General features: G+C 44.7%; 2 protein-coding genes and 1 long non-coding RNA gene across 11 annotated transcripts; 1 reads left to right on the plus strand and 2 right to left on the minus strand.

Annotated features, from left to right (window-relative positions):
• Positions 1–21: 21 nt before the first annotated feature.
• On the plus strand, positions 22–19,064 carry LOC115405183 (nucleoprotein TPR-like). Of its 9 annotated transcripts, none has more exons than XM_030114675.1 (55): positions 22–258; positions 1,116–1,220; positions 1,431–1,495; positions 2,641–2,731; positions 2,918–3,021; positions 3,110–3,274; positions 3,381–3,473; positions 3,707–3,787; positions 3,883–3,970; positions 4,066–4,203; positions 4,301–4,395; positions 4,619–4,816; positions 4,903–5,010; positions 5,263–5,486; positions 5,859–6,022; positions 6,108–6,232; positions 6,339–6,487; positions 6,647–6,809; positions 7,174–7,308; positions 7,488–7,628; positions 7,742–7,943; positions 8,033–8,229; positions 8,315–8,455; positions 8,678–8,794; positions 8,908–9,111; positions 9,213–9,397; positions 9,505–9,652; positions 9,932–10,069; positions 10,333–10,464; positions 10,674–10,804; positions 11,010–11,220; positions 11,303–11,452; positions 11,553–11,687; positions 11,810–11,914; positions 12,010–12,222; positions 12,573–12,611; positions 12,804–12,983; positions 13,146–13,257; positions 13,342–13,559; positions 13,747–13,820; positions 13,940–14,139; positions 14,221–14,415; positions 14,591–14,706; positions 14,953–15,027; positions 15,681–15,923; positions 16,014–16,218; positions 16,300–16,508; positions 16,588–16,659; positions 16,770–16,861; positions 17,056–17,168; positions 17,259–17,357; positions 17,436–17,577; positions 17,846–17,943; positions 18,437–18,553; positions 18,702–19,064. In XM_030114675.1, exons 1-55 carry the CDS (start codon positions 108–110, stop codon positions 18,758–18,760), a joined length of 7,650 nt encoding a protein of 2,549 aa, XP_029970535.1. In that variant the 5' UTR covers positions 22–107; the 3' UTR covers positions 18,761–19,064. The 9 variants fall into 9 exon arrangements, with proteins under 9 accessions (XP_029970535.1, XP_029970543.1, XP_029970542.1 ...); XM_030114683.1 differs by having other exon boundaries at positions 13,342–13,535; positions 16,773–16,861; XM_030114682.1 differs by having other exon boundaries at positions 13,342–13,535; positions 13,750–13,820; positions 16,773–16,861.
• Positions 19,065–19,539: 475 nt separating this feature from the next.
• Positions 19,540–21,414, minus strand: prg4a (proteoglycan 4a). The gene is made up of 8 exons (XM_030115064.1): positions 21,411–21,414; positions 21,257–21,352; positions 21,087–21,173; positions 20,769–20,908; positions 20,408–20,567; positions 20,142–20,240; positions 19,903–20,031; positions 19,540–19,739 (listed from the first exon to the last, which is right to left on the minus strand). The coding sequence occupies exons 1-8, from the start codon at positions 21,412–21,414 to the stop codon at positions 19,540–19,542; spliced, it is 915 nt and encodes a 304-aa protein (XP_029970924.1).
• An 870-nt stretch (positions 21,415–22,284) lies between these two features.
• On the minus strand, positions 22,285–23,028 carry LOC115405728 (uncharacterized). The gene is made up of 3 exons (XR_003933457.1): positions 22,938–23,028; positions 22,761–22,820; positions 22,285–22,347 (listed from the first exon to the last, which is right to left on the minus strand). It is a non-coding gene; the product is annotated as an uncharacterized LOC115405728 (long non-coding RNA).
• Between the last annotated feature and the right edge of the window lie 214 nt (positions 23,029–23,242).

Here is a 23,242-nt window from a genome sequence, read left to right on the forward strand (position 1 = left end):
GCTACTCGGTGAAGTTTTCAAGTCGTTCATGGAGGGGTAAATTTCATGATTATTCTCTAGGACCTTGGATTGTGCTTGAAATTGTTTAGTGGGGGGTGTCGGTGGAGATGGCGGCCGTCCTGCTGCAGGCTCTGGAGCGGCCGGAGTTGAACAAACTCCCGAAAGGCGTCCAGAACAAGCTGGAGAAGTTTGTAACGGAGCTGCAGAATGCTAACGAGGCGCTCCGGACGCAGCATGAGCGCTTCAAGGCGGACAGCGGTGGGTAGACATGCATCCTTTCTAAAACTAGTCGACTGATACGACATTTAAGAGCTTTCTTGACCGCGGCCTCTATGTATTTGTTGTTTGTTTCATTCGGCTTTAAACACACCTTCTCTTGTTCATCAGGGATGTTGACAGAGCTAGCTGTATCACACCGGGCTAAAGCTAACTTTGGCGGAAGACAGTCCTGCCAGCGGTTTAAAACTTGAAATTTTTAGATAAGCCTTTACTGTTTGGTTTCTTGAGTTCATGCCGAACTAAAGGAAAATGTCCCAAAATTTAAATGAAATATTGACATTTTCTACATTCGTGTCCTATTTCCTGCTACTAACTGTAAAAACACAAAATTGATACAATTTGAAATGGAGTGTTGTATGACGTTTTCACAAATTTGTATGGCAAATGTCACGCACACAAAGATATTTGCAAATAGTCTGTTGCTTTTTGCTAAGATCTTCAGATTGTGCTTCGCATTTTACAATTTCATTAAGAATGCAATGATCTTTAATCAGCACTTTGTACGACTGTAACTTCAGTGTTTTTCCCTTTACTTTAGAACTGACAGAAATCAGGATATGTAATTTAGTTGTGGACCGAAAGATATTTGTAGCTTGTGCAGGATTTCTGGAATGAGTGACCAGATAATCATGTTTGCTTTTTCCTGACTTAAAAAAAATCACTAAAATGAAACACTCCTAAAATATGCAACATTATGACATTTCTAGTCTCCAACATTTTGAGGGTAAAGTATTTAAACACTAAGATGCTGCTTCTCTTGAACCGCTGAATCTGATTTTGGGAGTTTAGGAGTTTGATATTTTCACTGACTCCTGTTGAATGTCTTACCTTTACAGAACAGCAGTATTTTGACATTGAGAAGAGACTGTTGGGGAGTCAGGAACAGATCCTGTCAGCCACTAAAGACCTGCAGACCGTCAAAGAGGAAAATAAAAAGCTCAGTGAGTATTCACACACATCACACAGATGTCATTTGAACTGAGTGTTGTTGAATGTTACTTATTGCTTCTTTAACTGGTAGACCACCTAAAGACTGTCAAATGTTTATAGAAAGATCAATGAAGTAGTTTCATATCTGTGACAGATTGGTTTTAATGGTGCTACCTCGGGCATTTAGACTTCATGGCAGAATTTGTCTTGTTTTCTCACAGATGAAGAGCTCAGCACTCTGAAAGGAATAGAAGGAGAAACCGGTGAAGTTAAACCAACACAACAGGTAAACAACAAATACTAAGAATTCATAAGAAGTCATGCAAATGTTGCCAGTAATTGTTTTACAGTCACAAGTGAGCAATAATGGTGCTTGGATTGAAATTTCTGTGAGGCGCCAATGTAGGACTACCTTTTACCAAACGGTCACCAAGACTGACACTAAAGCCTGGTTTCCACTGTGCATGCTGTAGCAGTGCATGACAGTAGACTTAAGCTCTACTAAACCCAAATCTGCATCGCGTCTCCTCTACAGAGAGCATGGTTGTAATGTACGTGGGGTTGTACATAACCGCGTAACAATGCAAATATGTAACGTCATAATGCAATGGAAAGGCGGGGGCTCCACTCTGACTGTTGTGGTCCTTTACTCATCGGCTGTGACTCCTCAGCAGCGCTGCTCGGCCATCCAAAGAGACACAATGAACCTCCATTCTCTGTGACACAGCTTGGAAAGCTTTTTTGTCCCAAACAGCACCGTTCAAACTCCTCTCCTGTTTTGGAATGGAACATCTGCATGTCGCCACAAGATCAGCACTGCATGGCACACTGATATATTAAAAAAAAAAAAAAATGGTGCATGTAATGCGACACAAAGTGTAAACAACAGAGACGTGACACAGATTCGGGTCTGGTTATGCTTAAGCCTACCTGTACTATACTGGGTTGTGTCGTACTGGTTCAGCCTGGTTCGCAGTGGAAATGAGCTTCTTTCAGTACTCTCCACAACTTTAGTCAGTTGAAACAAGGCTTAATATCTATTTCAGAGGTTCCCTGTCTAACTGTGATTATGGAGGATCTGTTTTCAAACTCAAAATAATGCTATTTATGTTTTATTGTCTAGATTTTTCCGTGTTTTGGCAGCATTTCTAAAAGCATAGATTTTATTTAACACTCATTTTTATTATCAGAAATGCTCCCTGCTACAAAAAAATTATAAACATGTTAAAACAAGATTTGAAAGAAAAAAACCCCACAATAAGTACAACACTTGATGTTTTAATGTCCTTTTCTGTTATGTGAATTAAACAGTTGGTGTGATGTTCTTGTACACATTAGTGTTTGCAAGTTATTAGGAGTGGTTCAGCCTCAAGGTTGATACTTGGAGCGAGATTGAAACCTGTGCTTTAACTTGTGTGTGTGCATCTGCAGCAAACTAAGGCCAAGTATGAGATTGAAGCAGAGAAGAGAGAGCTGGCGAGGCTGCTGGAGAAGAGGACGCAGGAAGTGGAAAATCTTACCGGTAGGATCTCTAATTTGAACATGGAAACACTCCGGTGCTTATTTATTTGCGCATCTTAATCTGAGTGTCACTAAACTAAGGATGTTATCATAAAACACCTCTATCACAAATAGTTTCTCTTCAGATTATGAATTTTCTGATTAAAGCAGTTCTGGTTTTCTGATTTGTGACATTGTGTGTTTGCAGAGGATGTGAAGCGTCTTAATGAGAAGCTGACCGATGCCAACAAAGTCAAAATGGAGCTGCAGTTAAAGCTGGACGGCATAGAGTCATCTGCAGCCTCTGTGCAGGTACACATTCACCTTTACAGTCTTTTGAAATGTATCAGCAAGTGATGGTTGTTAAGGATAAAGGTTTGACTGGTATTGTATGCGACAGCATCGGGAGAAGCGCATGGAGCAGGAGAAGGAGCTACTGGAGAAGAAGGCTGAGTGGTTATCTGCAGAGCTAAAGACTAAAACTGAAGAGCTGCTGAAAACCAGCAGAGAGAAAGGCAAAGAGATACTGGAGCTGCAGGGTAATCTGAAGATCAGCAAGGAGCAGGTGATTTAAAAATGACCTCCATGACACTGCGACCGTCTTGTGCACGTTTTGAAAATGTGTTTTTTCTTTTATTTAAAAAAAAAACAAAAAACATTTCTGTTAACAGGTGAACAGACTGGAGAGTCAGCTCACTTCTCTGAAGCAAATCAATGAAAACCAGAATAAAAGAGCTGAAGATCTCAACAACAAGCTTAAACAGGTAATTTACACCTCATGTACTGTATAGAACAGGACTGAGTGTCTAAACTTGAAAAGACATTCAGAAATAAAGTAGCTGTTGTTTGTATTGGTTGATTTACCGCACATTTCTGGTAAAATAGCCTCCTTCATAAAGTGATCCAGAACTTTCTTCTGAAATGTTGAGATGATTGTCTCAAAATGTACATATATGCGTATATATTATCCAAAAATATATTCTGCATGTCTCATCAGTCAAAAGATGAGCTGAGTGCAATGGATGAGAAATACCGCAATGAGCTCAACGCACATGTCAAGTTGTCTTCACTCTACAAGGTGAGTCAAGACAAGGCACTTAGTGATTTGTCTTTAGCATATCTTATTAAACTGTTTTCATCAATTTGTCGCACAATGTCTTTTTCCTACTGTAGGGGTCGGCAACAGAGATGGAGACTAAGAATCAAGAGCTCAGCAGAGCGGTTGAAGCGCTCACCAAGCTGGTAAAAGACACAGGAGAAGGTTTGTTTTCTCCTCTCTGCTCCGCCCTGGTCACAATTGTAGCTTCCCTCATGCTTTATACACTAAATCTTTGTGCTATTGTCATGTTGTTACAGCCAGTAAAGCCCTTGAGAAGAAGCTGTCAGAGAGTGAAGAGCTGAAGAAGCGAATTGAGGCAGAACTCAGAGAGAAAGTCACCAAAATGGAAAAGGAGCTGGAGAACGCCACGTTGAAGGCTTCAGGAAAACACTGCTGTATGGACCTTTAAGGACGCATCTGTCAAAGACTCACAAAAGCTTTTCATACAACATCTAACTGTTTTCACTTACATATGCATGTGCTCCCCTTCAGGTGGGCCGTCTCTGACTGAAGAACAGCTGGACTCCATGTGTCCATCAGCAGCTGCCATTGCTGCGATTGTCAAACCCGGCATGAAATTCTTTGACGTGAGTTTTAAAGGGAGTTCGAGGATGCAAAAATGATCAGTTATGTTTTGGGCGATATATTATTTTCGCCACTTAAAGCTCAGACAGTGACTCAAATTTTGCAGCAACAAAATTCACTGATAAATCGAAACCAGAGAAGGATGAGCTGTTTAACAGAATACCAGACCTCGCGGAACTGTTACCATGCTGTGATGACTGAGGAATGTTTCTGTCTTGTTTTCAGCTGTATAATGCGTATGCGGAGTGTCAGACACAGCTCCAGCTTGAGAAGCAGGAGACCCGGAGAGTGAGCAAGGTGCTGGATGAGATTGTGCAGGAGGTGGAGTCCAAAGCGCCGGTCCTGAAGCGCCAGAGAGAAGAGTACGAGGGCATGCAGAGGTCCACGGCTTCACTGTTCAACAAGCTGGAGCAGGCTCGGACGGTAGGGGAAATGATTAATTGATGTTATTTGACTGTGGAAGTGTGACTCTGTGTAAAACCTGCTTGCTGTGGTCTTCTTGTCTACAGGAAATCTATAGCTTGCAGAAAGAAAAGGAGGAGGCCAAACAGCAGAATGAGGCCCTGCAGAGAGAAAAACAAAGAATTGAGACACAGCTGGAGGACACATCTGCCCAGGTACATCTCTCCATACTGACACTGAATGTGAATTTCATACTCAAATCCAGGAAAATAAGTGATTCATTGCTTAATTTTGAACTCCGCATCTTGAGCAAGGCTCTAAATGTTCGTCGGGTACAGCACGGTGACTGCTTACTGCTCTTTCAGGGAACAAATCTCTCTGTACTGCTGTGTACGTGTGAGGAGTCGTCCTCTTCCTCTTTTCTTTTACAAATATTATCCTTGCTAATGACCTTGTCTCTGTTGCAGGTGTGCTCTCTTCTGGTTGACCTTGAGGAAGCCAGAGGCAACCGGGTGAGCAAGAACGACGGAAGCTCCACAGACATTTCCAGCACATCGGAGGTCCTGAGCGCTCGGCAGATCTCCTTCCGCAGCGTGGAGGAGCTTCAGAGGCAGAACCAAAGTCTGCTGGGAAGGCTGAGAGAGCTGGAGGAAGAGAAGGACAGACAGAAGGGTCAAGTAACATCAGCACGGTAATAAAGTTATATAAACTGCTTGTTGAAACATTTTCTTCAAGCTTTTTATTCAAGTTTAGGCCACTTATGCCATCTCTTATATCATTATTCTGTCTTACATTTACAATAGCTTTAGATAAACATTGTCTAAACTGTTATTAGCATAAAGTAAAACAAATTAAACGACATCTTACTTAAATGTTCATTTTAAAATGGAAGGTGATTCTTTCACTACTGCTTTTTCTCTGTTGAACGTCATGCTCAGTCTATGTTTATTCGCACTCTGCTGCCCTTTTTACAACAAGGCAACGGTACTTTATTGTAATAAATCCGCTATATCTGGATGTGTAATTAGATTTTGCTCTTTATTTCTTTGCTTTTTATTTCCAGCATATCGGAGCTGGAATCTAGCATGGCTAAACTGAAGACGGAGATGGAGCTTCTGAGGGAGCAGAGGAACCAGCAGAAGCAGCTTTCCGACTCCAACGCCAGGCAAAGGGACATGTATAAGGCTCTTTTGACACAGAGCACCGGCTTCAGCCTGCCTCCTCAGGGTGAGTGCAGAACACAAACACGTGTGACCTTCCACATGAGTTTTGGTGAAAAGAGCTGGACGGAGTTTTCTTTCTGTCTGTGCAGGTCAAGACTCCTCTGCATCCGCAGCGCCCGTTCGTCCTTCGGTTCCAGCCACTCGCTCGACCCCTCAGCGGGCTGCAGCTGCAGAGTCGGCGCAGACTGCCCAGGCAAAAGCTGCTTTAAAGCAGGTACGCTCAGACGGGCGCACGTGGCATTTCGTTCCAAATTGAAACTGTAGGCTGAGGTCCGATTCAGTGTGCCGTGCTGAGTAGATGTGTATATTTGCAATTTCAGCTCAACGATGCCTTTACTTTATACAAGAAGGAGAAGGCCGAGAATGATCGGATGCTGAACGAAACAAATGACCGGCTGCAGAGGCAGCTGACTGAGTTCCGATCCAGCCACGCCAAACTGACTTCCCAACTTGAATTCAGCAACAAGAGGTGTGTTGAAGGAACAGAGCAATCATTTTCTACTGTTCTCCAGAAATTGTGAAAATCAGGTGTCTGAAATAACAGACTTTATATGATGAGCCTATATTTTAGTTCATTATTCCAGTTTTAATGTCACAGTCTGTATATGTTTGTGTGTGTCTCTGTCAGGTACGAAATGCTCCAGGAAACTGTTAACGCCTACCGTCGAGAGATCTCTGCCCTACAGGAGAGAAATCAAAAGATGGCGGCCACAGCCCAACGCCATGAGCACATCATCCACACAATGAGCCAAGATCTGAGACAGACCAATGAAAAACTGGCTCTGGAAGAGGTGAGGAATGGTGATAACACTCTTTAGAATGATACCGAGACATATTGGAATTTGTTCGATGGAATCCACAGTTCTTGTAAAGAAATAGAATCTGAAAAAATTAAATATTTTCTGGATTTAACGGAAATATTTTACTACTTTGTCTCCACACGGTCTACTCTTGTCTACACTAGCTGCACTTCAATATTTTAAACTAGTGATTGCTGTTTGCAGAATTACATCTAAAACGGTTTCATCAAATGTAAAAGCTATCGTCTTAAATGAGATTTGTTCTTGTGTCTTTTTCTGTCTCTGTTTTTGCTTCCATAACTGTTCATTTTTCAATTTTTGCTTCCATATTAATGTTCCTAATCTGTTTCTTGAGGTGCGAGTGGAAAACCTGTCTAAAGAGAGAGACCTGCTGAGACAAGCAGAGAGTCGACTCAATCGAGAGAAGGAGGCCATGCTGGCTGAGCAACGGAACCAGAACCTGCTGCTCACCAACCTCAAGTCCATACAGGTGCCTGAGTGTATTAACATACATTTATTGAAGGAAAAAACAAATGGAATGCTTTTTGATTTTATGTCTTTTATGGACGGCCAAAACATCAAAGCCAGTTATTTTATTTTTTTAAAAATCACTACTTTCCTCAAATTAATTTTTCATTCCATATTTTCTACTATTCTACATTCATTTAGTTGACAATGGAGCGCACAGACACGGAGACTCGCCAGCGGTTGAACAACAAAATAGAAAAGCTGGAGGCAGAATTGAGTTCTATGAAGACCAGAATGGATCAGGAAATCGCTCAGAGGCATGCCCTTGGGCGCACCATGGATGTATGTATATTTCTGGTGGATCCATTTTGAAACTGGACACAGCGTGGAAGTGTTTGTGGTTCAGTCTTAGTTTATTTTTTTTTCCTGTCATTCTCTTTGTGTTTCCTCTGCAGGCTCAGTTGTTGGAGGCGAAGAAGCAGCTGGAGACCCAGAACACCCTGCAGCAGAAGACCAGGGAGCTGCTGCGTACTTCTGAACAGCAGGTGGCGTCACTGAAAGCCCAGCTGGCCGCTGCCTCCTCCTCTGAAGCGGCTGCCGCCAGCACCAGCGCCACCCCAGCCACCAGAGCCGCTGCCCTCCGAGCACCGCTGAGAGGTGACGAGCGCTTCTGAATTTACTGTAGAGAGAGAGAAAAAAAAAAGACATTTGCTGATATTCTGACTTGATTTTCTTGCCTCCTGTAGTACGTTCTCCGGTACCAGCAGCTCCTCAGCAGTCCAGCCAATCAGAGCAAGAGCTTTCAGAGGTTAAGGGACTCCTGCGTGCAGCTGAGGAACAGAACAACGAATTAACAGAGCAACTGAAGAATACTAATGCTACTGTACAGCAGTACAGATCTGTGGTGTTGACTCTAGAAGACAGTCTGAAGAAAGAAAAGGAGGTAAGAATCTGAAAAGATCTTTAGCTTCCCATGTGCCTCTGTCTTTGAAAATGCAAACTGAGTTGTGTTTTTGTTTTTGTTTCAGTCCCGTTCCCCCCTGGAACTCCGGGTGAAGGAGTCGGAGGAGTTGCAGAAACAACTGGAGAAGAGGATTTTAGAGGTGGAGAAAATGAAACAGCAGGAGGAAGAGGAGAGAAGAAAGGCTATGGATGCCGTGGAGAAACAGGTATGGCGGTTCAACACAGTTAGGTTTCACAACCAGCATGAGTCAGTCCTTCTGCCAGTGTTGTTCTCACCGATTTAGCAGGATTAAAGCGCTCTACGCTGTCACGTTCACTTCTTCACGCACACACATCAGTGGTTAAAGATAAAGCCTTCAACCGCCGTTCCATTGTATTGTCATGTTGGTCCCAAGAACGGTTGGTAATTTTTTTTCCTTGTTGTCCAGGTGTCGGAGCTGCAGCGCAGCCTGAAGTCCAGTCAGACGGAGCAGCAGGAGGCGCTGGAGAGAGCTGCTGCTGCCGTCACGCTGGAGCAGAAGGCCATACAGGAGAGCTTGCTGCAGGTTCATTCACCTGCATTTTCTCATATTCCTGCATTAGTGGAAGTCCTCCATCTGCTTCATTTGTCTTCAGCGTAGTTTTGATAGCCTCTAAGATTCGTGTTTGCCTCTTTTAGACTAAACTCGCGGGAGAAGCACAGTCCAAGTATGAGCGGGAGCTGATGCTTCACGCTGCTGACGTGGAGGCTCTGCAAGAGTTGAAGAAAAAATTCCAGCAGGACACAACAAGGAAGAGAGAGCTGGAGGAGCAGTTGAAGAAGACCTCCGCCCTCCTGCAGGAGAAAACTGCGGCATGGAACGCAGCGGAGAAAAAGATGAAAGTACGGAGACGTAACCCCCTTTAACATCACTTTGGGTGAAACACGCACAAGAGCATTCTGTTTGACGGATCGTAACAATCCTGACTTCTAATCTCCCACAGGAGGACCAGGCCAATCAGAACCGGCGCTGTGAAGAGCTGGGAAAGCAGAATGCTCTCCTCCACCAGCAAATGGACGAACTGGCCACCAAGAGTCGTCAGCTGCAGCAACAACAACACCAGCAGCAGCTTGATCTGTCCTTCAGCGAGGAAGGAAAGACCACCGAGCAGATACTGGAAATACTCAGGTAGTTCACCATGCAAACACACTGCCTGCTGCAGGGTCGCAGTAACTCTGAAATATCACACATTGGCTGAAAACGTTCCGTTTTGAGCTGAGTTCCATGTGGTGCAGGTTTGTGCGTCGGGAGAAGGAAATCGCAGAGACTCGATGTGAAGCCTCTGACAAAGAAGCTCTTCGCTACAAACAGAGAGTCGAACACCAGGACAGAGAAATTAAAGAGCTGCATGAAGCCTTGAATGTGGAGAGAGAGAGGATGCAGGTAAGAGATGGGGGTGCTTTTAAAGAAAAATTTCCCTTCTTGAATGTGAACGGTAATTTCCATCACTTTTGTCACGGAAAAGTGTGAACTATATAGTTGTAGATTTAACAAGAATGAAAATCACTAAAGACTCTACAAGTTTAGGCTGTGAAGAGAACTTTATATAAGGGCTAGTAACCTTCCAGCTTGCTCAAAGTAGTTTGCTAAATAACATTTATCATAAACTAAAGTGGTAGAACAACAAAACGCCGGTAATCATGACTGACCTCTTCTCATCAGGCGACAGTGAAGACTCTGGCCCAGCAAGAAGAGCAACTGAAGAAGATGGAGACTATCAGCGCTCTACAAGAGAACAACAGGATGCTGAAAATGGACAGAGATAAACTGGAACAGGAGCTGAATCAGGCTCAGGTTAAAGTAAGAACACCGTTAAGTTTATGCACTTTCTCTGTTTGTGATGGCTTCTTGTCTCATGTATTTTTCTTTTCTGTATGCAAAAAGCCCAAGTTGCATAAACACATTATATTGCATGAATCCAACGTGAAGACTTTTTCTGTCAGTTTAAGAAAAATACTTTTATACTGTATGTCTCTGTCCAGTGCCTGATATTTTGTTGAAAATCTCCAGGGGAAAAAAAAAAACCCTCCTTTATTTGTTGTTGCGTCTTGTTTCTCTGCCAGTTGTCGAAGCTGCAGGCAGACATCAGCCCGCTGCATCACTCTCTGTCTCAGCTGTCGGAGAAAAACGGTTCTCTGCAGGCTGATAGGCGGCTTCTGGAGGAAGACCTCAAGCGGTGGAAGGCCAGAGCACAGGTAACGACGTCTTCCTTTGTTGAATGTGAACACAATTTTTCTCGTTTCTTGCAGGTCACGAACCTGCATTTTTTTTCTCTTGCATAGATTTTACCCTACTTATTTTGTGTTTTTTTACAATCGCATCATGTTTGATAAAGTTCGTCTTTATTTTGTTTGATTTTTTTTCTTCAATGAGTTTTTTTAAATTAGTTTCTGTTCCTTTGCAGCAACTGATGAGCCAACAGAAAGATGGAGATACTGAGGAGCGACAAAAACTAATTGCTGAGAAAGAGGCTCATCTGAGGCGCATCACAAATCTGGCTGAAGAGACGGGCAAGCTCAAGACGGAACTGGCCAGGTAGAACACGATGCACGCCATTACAGTCAAACACACAGCGGTCAGACACTTAAGATATTACATCTGTGAAAACTAAAGTTCAGTGAATATTTAATTTTTAATATTTCCGCCCAAGGTCAAGAAAGACCTTCTTGTAGATTTTGTGCACAGGAGCAGATCAATCAACGTTTCTCAATATAAAGATCTTACAAATTGTGTGATTCAGGGCGAACGCCACCAGTAATTTGGCTCAGACTCAGGTACAAGGCCTGAAAGACGCCATAGCCCGTCTGACGTCAGAAAGGGATTCACTGAAGAAAGAAGTGGAAAACTCAAACAATGTCATCCTGGAGAAGAACAAGACCATCACTCAGGTGAAGAAGATCGGACGGCGCTACAAGACCCAGTTCGATGAGCTGAAAGCCCAGCATGACAAGGTCTGGTCGTCGTCGTGGATGCAAGTTTGGTCCAGTTGGGTACGGAGGGAAACTGCAACAAGTGTTTGCCTGTGTGGTTTAGTTTGTTGCTGAAACGGCTGCTAAAGCGGGGAGCGAGGCGGCTCCAAGCCAGGAGGCGCAGCAGGAGCTGAGCAAAGCCCAGGAGGAGCTCAGCAAGACCCGCGAGGAGCTGAGCACTCTGAAAGAGGAGGCGCAGAAAAAGCAGGAAGAGGTGAGAAACATCAGAACAGTCAAATCAATTATTACATGTCTTCTAACAGCAAGAACATTTGTGTTTCTCACGTAATGAGATGGATTTTATGATTTAATAGGTGCAGAAGTCACAGCAGATGTTGGAGGCCGCTCAGAAGGAAAACCAGCAAACCAAAGAGAAACTCCAGGAGGTCCAAAACCAGCTGACGCAGAACCAGAACCAGCTGACTCAAAACCAGAACCAGCTGACACAGGTAGAGCACAGGGAAACCCGTTCAGTACTGAGAACCACACGTTCATGTAGGCTTCTGTTTAGATTGAAGTTTATAGGAAAAACTGTTACACGCCCGTCTTGTTCCTTGATTTGTTTGTACAGGTTCAGTCCCAGTTGTCTCAAACCCAAAACCAACTGCAGCAGAATCAGAACCAGCTGACACAGAGTCAGAAAGAGCTTCAGCAAGCCAAGAACCACACTCAACAGGTAAGTTACCGACTCATTTGAGCATGGCGCAAGTTGTACATGCACTCAAAAATACTCACCTAGTCGTAACCGGCCTGTCAAATTGAAATGTGAAGGTTCAGAACCAGCTGAAAGCTGCTCAGTCCCAAGCCCAGGCTCGCCAGAATCAGATTCAGCAGATCCAGAGGGAGCTGCAGCAGGCTAAAGAGTCTCTGCAGCAGAACGTCTCGACCCAGAAGGAGCAGCAGCAGTCTCTGCAGACCAGCCAGCAGAAACACAACCAGGAGGTGAACAGTCTGAAGACCTCCCTGAGCCAAGCGGAGAGCAAGGTGAGAATCGCTCCATCTTCTCGGTTAATAAATCGGTGCTCAAGTGTAGGGTACATTACAGAAAAACTCCAAACATTCTAACAATAATGGGAAAAGTCTCTCGTGTTAAATGTTGTCAAACAGAACAACCTCATTGTTTGATTATCTGAAAATTAAACTCCGCAGACTGAGCATGTTTTTATTGCCTTCAGGCCTGCGGTACACCAAATTTGTGCCTTGATAAAGTACAAAAAACAAAACCTGTTTTCTCGTTGTATTTTTAATTTATTTTGTTTTTTATCGTGGTCATTCTTCTCATATTTACAAGTTACTGACATATTTTGTCATTTTAAATGTTTTCCTCCTGATAGGTGACTGAGCTCCAAGGCCAGCTGGAAAATGTTCAGAAGGTTTGAAAATCCATTGAAACTTTCACTAACACATTACTCTGTGTTTATATACCTCAAATTTGTTTGTTTTTTTTATTTGATTTTTGTGTAATTTAACTTTCGGTAAACCGGGTCTAATTGTAACGGTCTCATATTTAGTTAGTTTAGTTTCTTATTTATCTTTGTTGGTAAGCTTGTTTTCGTGTTTTTCAGGCTGTTTCAGAGCGTGAAGCGGACATCAAGCGCCTGCAGGAGCAGCTTACTGAAGCCAATCAGGCTAAAGACGCTGCCGGAGCCGCTCAGAGCTCTCAGGTCCTCCCAGCCAGCGACGCCAACGCTGCCAGTGAAAGAAACCAGGCACTACAAGAAGAGCTGAGCAAACTCCGACAGGAGGTACTTTTTAGAATGTGCTTGCACCACACCAGACCCTAATCAACCCTGAACAGCCCACAAGGGAATAGAACAAACATCAAATGCATCAAATAGAATTTAAGAATGAAATCAATTGTAGTCTTTAGGTTAGTTCGTATAATCGACCTGATTGTTCTCCTCCAGCTTTCTGAGACAAAGAGCAGAGAGGAGCAGCTCAAACAGCAGATGTCTGACAAAGAGGAAAAGACGAAGAAGGTTTTCATGGGAGCCAAAACCAAAATCAACCAGTTAAACAGTGAGTAATGCAGCCAGGGCACGTTACACTCTGTTACAGTAGTTTGAAGGTTTTAACACAGTTGTACATTCTTTTTGGCCACAGCTGCGAAAGAGAAGCTCAGTCAGGAGATAGAAGAGCTGAAGCAGAGTAAAGAAGAGCTGGAGGTGAGAATGAATGCCCTGAAGTCTCAGTATGAAGGACGACTCCTGCGGCAGGACAGAGAGCTGCGTGAACTGAGAGAGACGCAGACGCACAGCGAACCCCGGGAGGAACCGCAAGACCAGAGCGGAGCCAAGGTACGAGCAGCGAAACAGACCGAGGTCAGTGAATGACTCCCACTGTAAAACCTAAACTCTGAATACTCACGTGATTATAATTTCAGTTTTCAAAATGAAAATGTATTTCAGCAGAGATCAAAACTTTGACAGTTCGCAGTTTACTACTGTGTTTGCTGAGGATGTAAGCAATATCTCTTTGTTTTGTGATTTATTTGTCATTTGTTTTCAGCAGGCAGGTGATCAGACCAGACCTGCAGACCCGAGACAAATGTCCCTGAAGAGTCCGGCTCAGGACAGAGGAAGGTGATTGTTGAAGCCACACAATGTTGTTTACCAAGACATAGAATAAACAGTTCTGACTCATCCTGCAGTACTTGTAGCGGAAGCGCAGTCATAATGCTGTTGTGTTGGTTCTCCATTAGCTCCAGTCTGTCTGAACCTCCTACCGCCAATATTCGACCAACGCCGAGTACACCGTCTCCGAGCAACAAGCCCAGCCCGTCTCCCGGCAGCAAGGCCACGCCCCGCGCCAGCATCCGGCCCATGGTAACCCCGGCCCCCGTCCCGGTCCCGACTCCTACAGCCACCGTGATGCCCACCACACAGACCGACAGCCAAGAGGGTAAGAGCGAGAACAGTCAACGCGCTGAGGTGAATTCGGCTGCAGCGGACTGAGTGGTTCACTCATGCGACGTCTCTGCAGCGCTCATGAGTGCAGGAGGCTCCGTGCACTCCACCAGCTCCGGCATTGTAAACGCACCCGCCTCCTTGAATCAGCCAACCAGCTCTCAGGCTACGGCGTTTGTCCAGCCCACTCAGCAGCAGATCGCCAGTCAAGATGCGGCGTCCAGCGTGGATTCCGAGCGCCCGTCTACGTCCTCCTCTCTGCCTGCGACTGGTGAGATGTGCTTACAGTTGCTGAAAAAGTTTCGGAAATGTATAAAATGTTTGATATCACAAATAAACGCATTGGAGCTGTACCGACCTCACACAGACCCCATAACCTTCTTTTCACCGTTAATATCTGATCATTTCACCTGATGCTATGCCGTTGTTTTTTGGGGTGAATGAAGCTGGCTCAAAGCGAACCCGAGAGGATGAGGAGGATGAAGATGACAGCAGACCAGAAAGTTCACAAACACCTCCCTCAACTAAAAAGTTTAGACTAAAACCAGCTATTGCACTACAGGTAAACTAAGAAAAAAAATCTGATACACTCATCCTTTCTTTTGACCCAAACTTGATGTCACTGTCTCACAATGTTGCGGTTGGCAATTCTACATTTTCTGAGTGCACACTGTGTGTCGACTGACTTATAAAACACTGTGATGTGAATATTTGGAGTAGTAAGATGCTTAAAATGTGTTCTGTCTTGTGATTTATGGGAAAATTGTTTGAAACCTGTTTTAAAACTGTTTGATTTTCTGTATTTCAGATGGAGGGTGACGAAGAAATAGAGGGAGATCTGGACGATGAGGAAGAACGGCAGGATTCACCAGATGACAGTCAGGTCGGTTATTATGAAATTAATGACGCAAAGTACCATGGGATTAAAATACTTGGTAGAATAAGCATTCTGCAGCAGACTACAAAAAGCTTTTGCTTTGTGTAATTCTCAATTCTTCTGATTTATCTTTTGATACATCAGAGACCAGAGAATCTACCGACTGAACTGATGCATTAGTATGATTAATGATGAGTTTCTTGAGCAGCGCTGGCCGAGAGGTTAGAGGAAACAAACTGCTAAACCAGGACATACAGATCACATGAGCCGCTGAGGCGACCCCAGAGCCGTAACGCACTCTCTTAATGAGTTTCTGGAACGGATTAATATTGCAGAGCTGTGTCAATAAGCCTCAGAAATAGAACATGTGAATATATTGAGAAGTGCAATCAAAAGTTGAATAATTCATTGAGTCTCTTCAGATGTTTTTCAAAGCAAAACATATGTGTAGTTTCTTTTAAATTTTGCGTTAGAAAGATTTAATTCTCTCGATTATGTAGATATTGTTATTTAGGGGCTTGGAGGCTTTCTTGAACACTGTTTGATATTTTTCATCATTTGGGGGCATTTCAAAGTCTGAATAATAAATCCATTGTTCACAAAAATCAGTGAAGTGTACTACATGCAACTTTCTTTAAATACTAACGTTTGGTGTTCAGGAGCTGCCAGAGGAAGGTTTTCCGATGCTGGCTGAAGATGAGGAAGAGGAGGGCGTGTCGCAGTCTGTCCCCTCCGACCAAATGTCCTCCCAAGAGTCGGCTCTAATCCGGGACGTGATCGTGATCGACACGGACAGCGAAAGCCAGGAGAGCAAGGAGGAGCCGATACAGGAGGCCGAGGGGGAGGAGGAGGAGGAAGAAGAAGAAGAGGAAGGGGAGGAGGAGGAGGAGGAGGAGGAGGAGGTGCTGATTCTTCACCTGTCAGCAGTACTTGAGCTTTTCTGTGAAAGCTTACGTTAAGACTTCTTTCTTTCTTTCTTTCTTGTGTCGTAGTATAAAGAGGGAGAGGAGGAAGACGACAATGACGACGATGCTGCTGACAGCGGGCTGAGAGGAGAGGAGAGTAACGAGGAGAGCAGGGAGGCCCAAGACGACGAGGAAGAGGAGGAGGAGCCGACCGAAGGCGGCAACAACGCCGAGGACGGATCAGGTGTGGCGTCTTCAGACCAGCAGCGACCGTCTGAGTCGGCGCACGGCGGTGAGCCTCCGCTGAAGCCGCTGCTCGGTTCTCCCGGGTTTTCTCTTCCAAGGTGGCTGACGTGCCTCTGCTCTCCTGCAGGTGACGGCAGCAGTGAAGCCACACCAGACTCGGACGCACCCAGAGACTCCGTGCACTTCCCCCCGACTTCCACCTCCTCCCTGGCACCGTCCCCCTCCTCGTCCTCCCTCACACCCCGTCTGCCCCACACACGCCGACCCCCACACGCCCTCCCGCCGCGGCTCTACATCCAGCCTCCGGCCCCCGAGCTGGGACCCCCGCCCACACAGGTAGATGACACAAAAGCCTCAAGATCAAGTGGTGAAGGATCAAGTATTCACATTCACCTTGTTCATGCTTTCTGAACAGAGACAATCTTCTCAGCTGCGCAGACCCTCAGCAGGACGGGGACCTCAGCTCACCCCCGGAATCGGCACCATGGTAGGAGTTCAATAACGTTCTCCTGATTTTCTCTATAACTGGTCAGATTTGCTTTCCTGCATGAATTTTACATTGAGAAAAACCAATCTGTTTGTCCCTGCTTGTTGCAGCAGCCTTTCTTTGATGACGATGACAGAATGGTTCCCAGTACTCCCACTCTGGTGGTCCCGCACCGCACTGACGGCTTTGCTGAAGCTATACAGTAAGTAGTAGTATCAAAGGTCCCGTTCAACTGATGGCTGGATTTTTCAAATGACACAAAAGTTTGCTCCACTCTTGATCAGCCTGATTACTCTGCACAGACTTAAAAAGCACCTCCTCCTCCTTTTTAAAGATTTGTTGATAAACCTCCACCTTTACCTGGATCAAACTCATGTCCGTCCGTCTTCTCCTCAGCTCTCCTCAGGTAGCAGGTCTGTCCACCAGGTTCAGGTTCGGACCCCCAGAAGACCTCCTGCCTCAGACTTCAGCCTCACACTCTGATCTGGGGCAGCTGGCCTCACAAGGAGGTACCGATCGCCTGCGCTCGATTTCAATCTCCAGCTTCGTCCTCACTCATGCTGCTTCACTGATGGATTTTTGAATGAATCTCGGTGTAGGTCTGGGGATGTACGAGTCTCCTCTTTTCCTGCCGGCACACGACGAAGACGGCGGAGGAAGGAGTGTCCCCACTACGCCTCTACAGGTGGCTGCACCAGGTGAGACCGACACACACGCCGACCACTCAGCACAGTAAGGAATTCTGGATGGACGCTCACGGACTCTGTCCCCGTCAGTGACGGTCTTCACGGAGTCGCTGCCCTCCGACAGCACTGACAACATGGCCTCTCAGTCGGTTCCCATGGTAACCGCGTCCTCCGGGATGGCTGCTGCCGCAGACGATGGAGATGAGGTCTTCATGGAGCATGAAGGAGATGGGTGCGACAGCTTTGTTTGTTTTACTGATATTTTCCTGTTTTAGGTTGGAGTAGTTTTGTAATAAAATGAGGCAGCTGATTATTATCGGAGGAATTCCAACAGCAACGATCAGCTGGTGATGAAACAGACCAAATGCTAACAAGTTCATATTTGCACATCAGTCATTCAGTTTTCATTTTGCTCCAGTTTTTAGATGTTTTATTGTAATTGTTGTGTTCAGAAAAAGCTGCTTCTAACTATGTGTGTGTGTGTATGTGTGTGTTGTCAGTCCTAGTATTGAATCTTCTTTAGACAGCCAGACAGATATGGAGTCGACAGGACAGCAAAGTGATGATGCTTCACTGCCGTCCACCAGTCAAGTCCCAGGTAATTTGATATATCCTGACTTCATTTCCTGTCTTAAATGCAGAAACCTCTATTTTTAATCCAGAATAAGTGCTTTTAATACACATGTAGACTGTGAGGACCAGGTTTTATGCATTATGTAGCTTTTGTTTGATGACTTCTAGTTTATCCCATGACAAACATGCAGAGCAGCAGAGGGTTCAATCTGCTCCACGGGGCGCAGACGTGAGCAGAAAACAAAGTACCGGCTGTCAGTAATCTATTTAGCAAAGCACCATTCACATCAAAGCCGTATCCACTGTGTTATGGTTGACTTTGATTTGGAGAATGGGAATTATAAAAATATAACCCTTTGGTTTACCCAGTCGCTGATCTAAAAAAAAAAAAAAAAAAAAAAAATCTAAACTTCATCCTGTTTTTTAACGAAGCTGGAAATATTTTCCTGTGCTCATATTGAAACTTCATCCTGGTTTTGTTCACCCATTGAGAGTCTGTTGTTTTTCTCCACACACAGACACGAGCAGCGTTCCTCTGCGGCGCACAATAACCATCCCGTCCCTGCTGAGCGGCCTGCCGGGCCGAGGAGCCAGAGCGGGAAGAGGAGAGGCCAGAACGCTGCTGAGCCGCAGAGGTAAGAAGCAGAAACTCTCCACACTCACTCAGGCGCTCGTGATCAAGTCGTTTATTGATGTGCGGAAAGCAGAGAGCAGCAGGGATAACACGAATAACGATGGAGGAGAGAACATTTCATCAGCCATAAGTTGTTTTGTTTGTTTCAGGAACTTTCTCTCGAGGGGGAAGAGGAGGAGCCATGGGCAGAGGGGGATTCGCTCAGTAGCGATGTCACCGTTAGCAGCTCTGTCATCTTTTACAAACTAAACATCACACACAGATGCATCGTTTCAGTGAATCTAGAGTCCAGTCAAGACAACAATCTCTCCATTGAAGACATGGCAGACCGATCGGTGTGTGGATGTGTGCTTCTTACAGATTAGCAATGTTTCTGTTTGTGAAATCCAGTGCATTTTTAGTTGTTTATTTTCACACACATCCTTGGAAAAAAAAAATCCTTGTTTTGTAATTTTTTTTTGTTGTCTTTGCGCTGTTGATGCAAGTCATTTAATAAAGTTGGATAAGTAGTAGCAGCAGTGTCATGTGGCGTTGTGGTTAATGTGGAGAGCATTCTGGCTGCAGTCAGACTGGAAACATGATCCAATCTGCCTTCTATGTGTGCTGTTTCTGTATTTTGACAGAATTCATCACTGTCAGTTATCTTAGTAACGAAGAATGAGATTGTTAGTCAATCCATCTCCAAACATTATGGTGTTCAACACATTTTCCACAAGATGAGTCGACTAAATTGGATTAAACATTTTGTCATTTTGAGCTTCTGACAATCACCAATTTATTAAAGTACATTTTCCCTACAATACCAAACATTTATATGAACCTTTTAAGGTATTTACTCCTGAAGAAGCTTTTTTTCTTCCAACATTTGGGGGTTTAAGGTATAGATAAGATTCGCTCAGCAGACATATTCATGAAGTACTTTTTTTTTTTTTTTTTTTAAATGTTGATGAGGAAAGTAGCTGAACTTCCTTCATCCTTGGGATGTTTTTAAGCACAGCGGAGCCACACCATGATGGAGTTGGCTGGGAGGAGTGGGTTCGGGTTCGGGTTCGGGTTCGGGTTCTGGGCGTCAGTCAGTGGTGCCGCCGGCACAGTCGCTGGACTGAAGATGGGACTGAAGACTGCTGAGGGTCCAGGCTTAACCAGGGCGGGCAGATTGCCTGAGATGTGGACACTGAAGAAGAGAGCTGCAGAAAGAAAACAGGATTTTAGCCGACTTACTGAAACTGGAGTCATTGTGTGACTGGAATTTGTCTATGAAAACAAGGCAGTATTTTCATAATCATTTAACCAACCCAGGATTGTACTGAAATCTCCATATTTATGATTAAAAGTCATTAGAAGACTCACGTCCAGAGAAGACGTAGTACTGGTATCCGTTGCCAACTTGAGGATTCTCAAGGCTCAGGGCAGAGGTGACAGGGGTGGGGAATCCCTTCAGAGCCATCTTGATGTTGATCTCTCCACTCAGAAGAACTTCTGAATGAGACAAAGAAGGAAGCGTTGAGAGGATGAGCGGTGAGTGTGGAGGGTCTTTTGTAAACCCTGATCAACATTCGGGGAAAAGAAACTGCAGTCGGGAGACCGACCTGCCTGCCGAGCAACGCGTCTCACGGAGGAGCTCTGTGGGTTCTTGGCGCACGAAGGAACGCTGGCTGGTGGGAAAGTGAACCTCTGCATGATGTCTCCTGGAAAAACACAGCAGGAAGAGTCCTTTCAGTCAGCATCACTTCGGGCTTATTCATCTTTGAAGAGAAAGCTTTTCAGGGAGCAGGGTTTGTGATGTTTTAACAGAAGCATTAAGTCCAGCAGCAGCTTCCTCCCTGTGCCTCTGGTAGTTCATTCGTGTTCTCACCGTTCCTGAAGAAGAAAACCGTTTCTGCTCTGCCGCTGGTTGCTGGCACTGCCAGCGCTGCACTGATTCCTCCTGTCAGACCCGGAAACTCATTGGCCAAAGGTTTGGGGAACCCCGGCTCCAGCACCAGGTTCCCATCTAAACGCCAGTATTGATCCCCCTGGAGACGAACGCGAGGAAAGAAAAGAACTGTTTACACACTCGGCTGTATAGTTTTACATATGTTGAAGTGATTTTACTTGATTTTTTTTTTTTTTTGTTAGACATTTGTCCAACAAATGAGCAGACTGCACGCCACTGGTGAAGTAAGTAACGTCGAACACAGTGGTTATTGATGATGATTGATTATAGCAATAAATACCTTAATAATGTAGGTGTTTCTCTGACAGTTGGGGCGCGTGAAGACGGTATCGATGGGAGAGGCGACACCCAGAGTGTCTGTGATGCTCTGTGGACGACCCACCAAACGAGTGACGGGGTCCACTGCCCAGAAGAGCTCACCTGACACATGCAAAAACACAAATTACCCCAAAGCCAAAGACCACAAGCCGCTCTGGTACATCACCATACTCGGCTTTCTCAAATCAAATCTGTATCATAACAATACAGTCACATTAAACTACACAACATCTGTCATTCACATTTTTTCATGTTATGACTTTTTTTTTTTATTGCTAACCTTTAAATATCAGTATGGTCCCATTGCTGAGAGCTGTGAGTCCATTGATGGGCGAATTACTGCACAGGTGAAGATCATCGAGGCGTCCTGTTACAGCGACATAAAGACACACGTTAGTCTGAACAACGAATGCTCTCACCCAGACTCACCCTGAAGGTCACTGCTCCTACCTGCCGCCGGTGCCTGAAACCCTCCGTTCACCACCGAGAGCCCCAACGCCTGCGCGACGTCCTGCAGGGTGTTCGGTCTGGCAACAGCCGGATCAGCTGGAGCCGAGGAAAGAGATCGCACGACTGGATTCAGCTCTAGATATTTATCTAAAACGCATCTGGGACGAACAGCTGTGAAAGTTTCACAATTTTTGAATAATTGTTTCAAATATGAAATAAGATGTGAGGAAATAACCATGATTTATCCCAGGAGAAGTGGCTTCATGGCCCCCCGGGGAGAGCACCAGCTGGAAGTTCACTCTTCCACCAGAACCCGACGGGTTGACAGGAGCACTGTTACCGGGCAGATTGGAGCCAGCGGGAGCGTTACTCACGCCTTTAGATGGAAAGTAAGCAAAGAAATGACTATAGCCTCCGTACATGAGCTCAGAAACATGTTTATACAGATGAAAAATAATACAAGAAAAGAAATGCTCCAAACCGTGTTGCAGAGCTTGTACTGTCAGGGGTTTGAGGCCTGAAGCACTTGGACACCGACCCCCAGGGTACTGTGAGCAACGACGGGTAACTGCACAAATATGGATAAAAATGAGTTTTGGTTTTTTTTTTCCACAGTAATAAAACACTGGAAGGAATCATGTTTGGTGCAGGACATCAGGCATTAACTGATTTCAGACATGCATTTTGGTGGATCTGGACAAAACCAGAGCCACTTTTTTATTGTTTGAGTTCGCCGACAGAATTCGGAGACAAAATGGTTAAAAGATTCCTGACGATATGTTGCCACTGATTAAAAATGGATCAGATTTGCCCCACAGTGAGAAATGCATCAGACATTAGCTGAAGTTGCACTTTAGTTATGGCATTTTCCCACAGTAAAAAAGAAAAGAAAATGAAAATGCTCTTATCATTTTGCATTCCTTGTGGAAGAGTGAAGTTTAATCTGCTCAGTGTTTGAGGCACTTATTTCAGAAGTGAAGGTTTTCATCTCAGTTCGCTGACACACATAAAATCAACATTAGATCTACCTGTGTACCATTCCTCGCTATCGCTGTTGGATCTTTTCCTGCCACTGTCTAAAATCCGTATTCCTGAAGAAGAGGAAATATTTTAAAAAGGGATGTAACAACAGAAATTAGCTTACAAACAGTGATACTTTGATATCTTCATTTGTGAACAATTTGATCATATCGTATTTATTATTCCTATTTTTCAAGGTAACTGTTTTGGTTTTTTGCAACGTTGCTACTTATTGGCTTAAAACATCAGATTTTCCACATTTCCTCGGATCGCCTCTCCAGGGTTTAGTACACTCAAACTCAATCCTACAAATTCATATATACTTATTTTAAATGCTTTCATTCATGCAGAACAAATGTAGTGCTGTTAAACCACATTGAAGCCATGAGGTCTGGACAGCTGTCCGTGTAGCAGCATTAAAAGATCATACAAGAGTAAAAAGCTACACTCGTTGGTTAGTTGATGGGCATCAATGGCGACAAACCTGAAGTGGAGGCTCTTTGAGGCAGTAAGGTATTCGGTTGTGAGACTGACACCCGGGCATCTGTGAACAGACGACAATATAGATGCACATCAAAAAAAGTGGGCAGGTGTTCATACGTTTCTTCAGTACAGTTATTGGGACATTGTTCATGTTACAGTCTTGGTCGGTGGTTCTTACCACACTGCTGCTGGTAGTCCTGACAACAGGTGTTGTAGACCGCACACATTGGATCACATTCACACAGCTGGCCTCGCTTGAACGCCTCTCCACAGCGACCCTGACAGGACCGAGCTGCGGACAGAGCAACAGTCAGATCAGAAGTGGACATGCAGAGCTTTACATGTGAAGATTAAACCTGGAGCCATCAGAGAACAGACGTGATGAAAGACACATTCATCCATTCATGATACAGCTCCACTGCCTGATTGTCTCAACACCTGTAAATCCCAGAGCGACAGACAGTCACATTCAAAAAACATGAG

Source organism: Salarias fasciatus, chromosome 18, assembly GCF_902148845.1.
Source record: "Salarias fasciatus chromosome 18, fSalaFa1.1, whole genome shotgun sequence".
Lineage (NCBI taxonomy): Eukaryota > Metazoa > Chordata > Actinopteri > Blenniiformes > Blenniidae > Salarias > Salarias fasciatus.

What these genes read in the sequence shown, in the direction of transcription:
- LOC115405183 (XM_030114675.1), top strand. Translation starts at nt 108, where the DNA reads ATGGCGGCCGTCCTGCTGCAGGCTCTGGAGCGGCCGGAGTTGAACAAA. An exon ending in TGGAGAGAGAGAGGATGCAG is followed by an intron (nt 9,653 to 9,931) that starts GTAAGAGATGGG and finishes TCTTCTCATCAG; the next exon opens with GCGACAGTGAAGACTCTGGC. An exon ending in AACCAGCTATTGCACTACAG is followed by an intron (nt 14,707 to 14,952) that starts GTAAACTAAGAA and finishes TCTGTATTTCAG; the next exon opens with ATGGAGGGTGACGAAGAAAT.
- prg4a (XM_030115064.1), bottom strand. An exon ending in GAAACACCTACATTATTAAG is followed by an intron (nt 20,568 to 20,768) that starts GTATTTATTGCT and finishes GTTCGTCTCCAG; the next exon opens with GGGGATCAATACTGGCGTTT. An exon ending in ACGCGTTGCTCGGCAGGCAG is followed by an intron (nt 20,032 to 20,141) that starts GTCGGTCTCCCG and finishes TGTCTCATTCAG; the next exon opens with AAGTTCTTCTGAGTGGAGAG.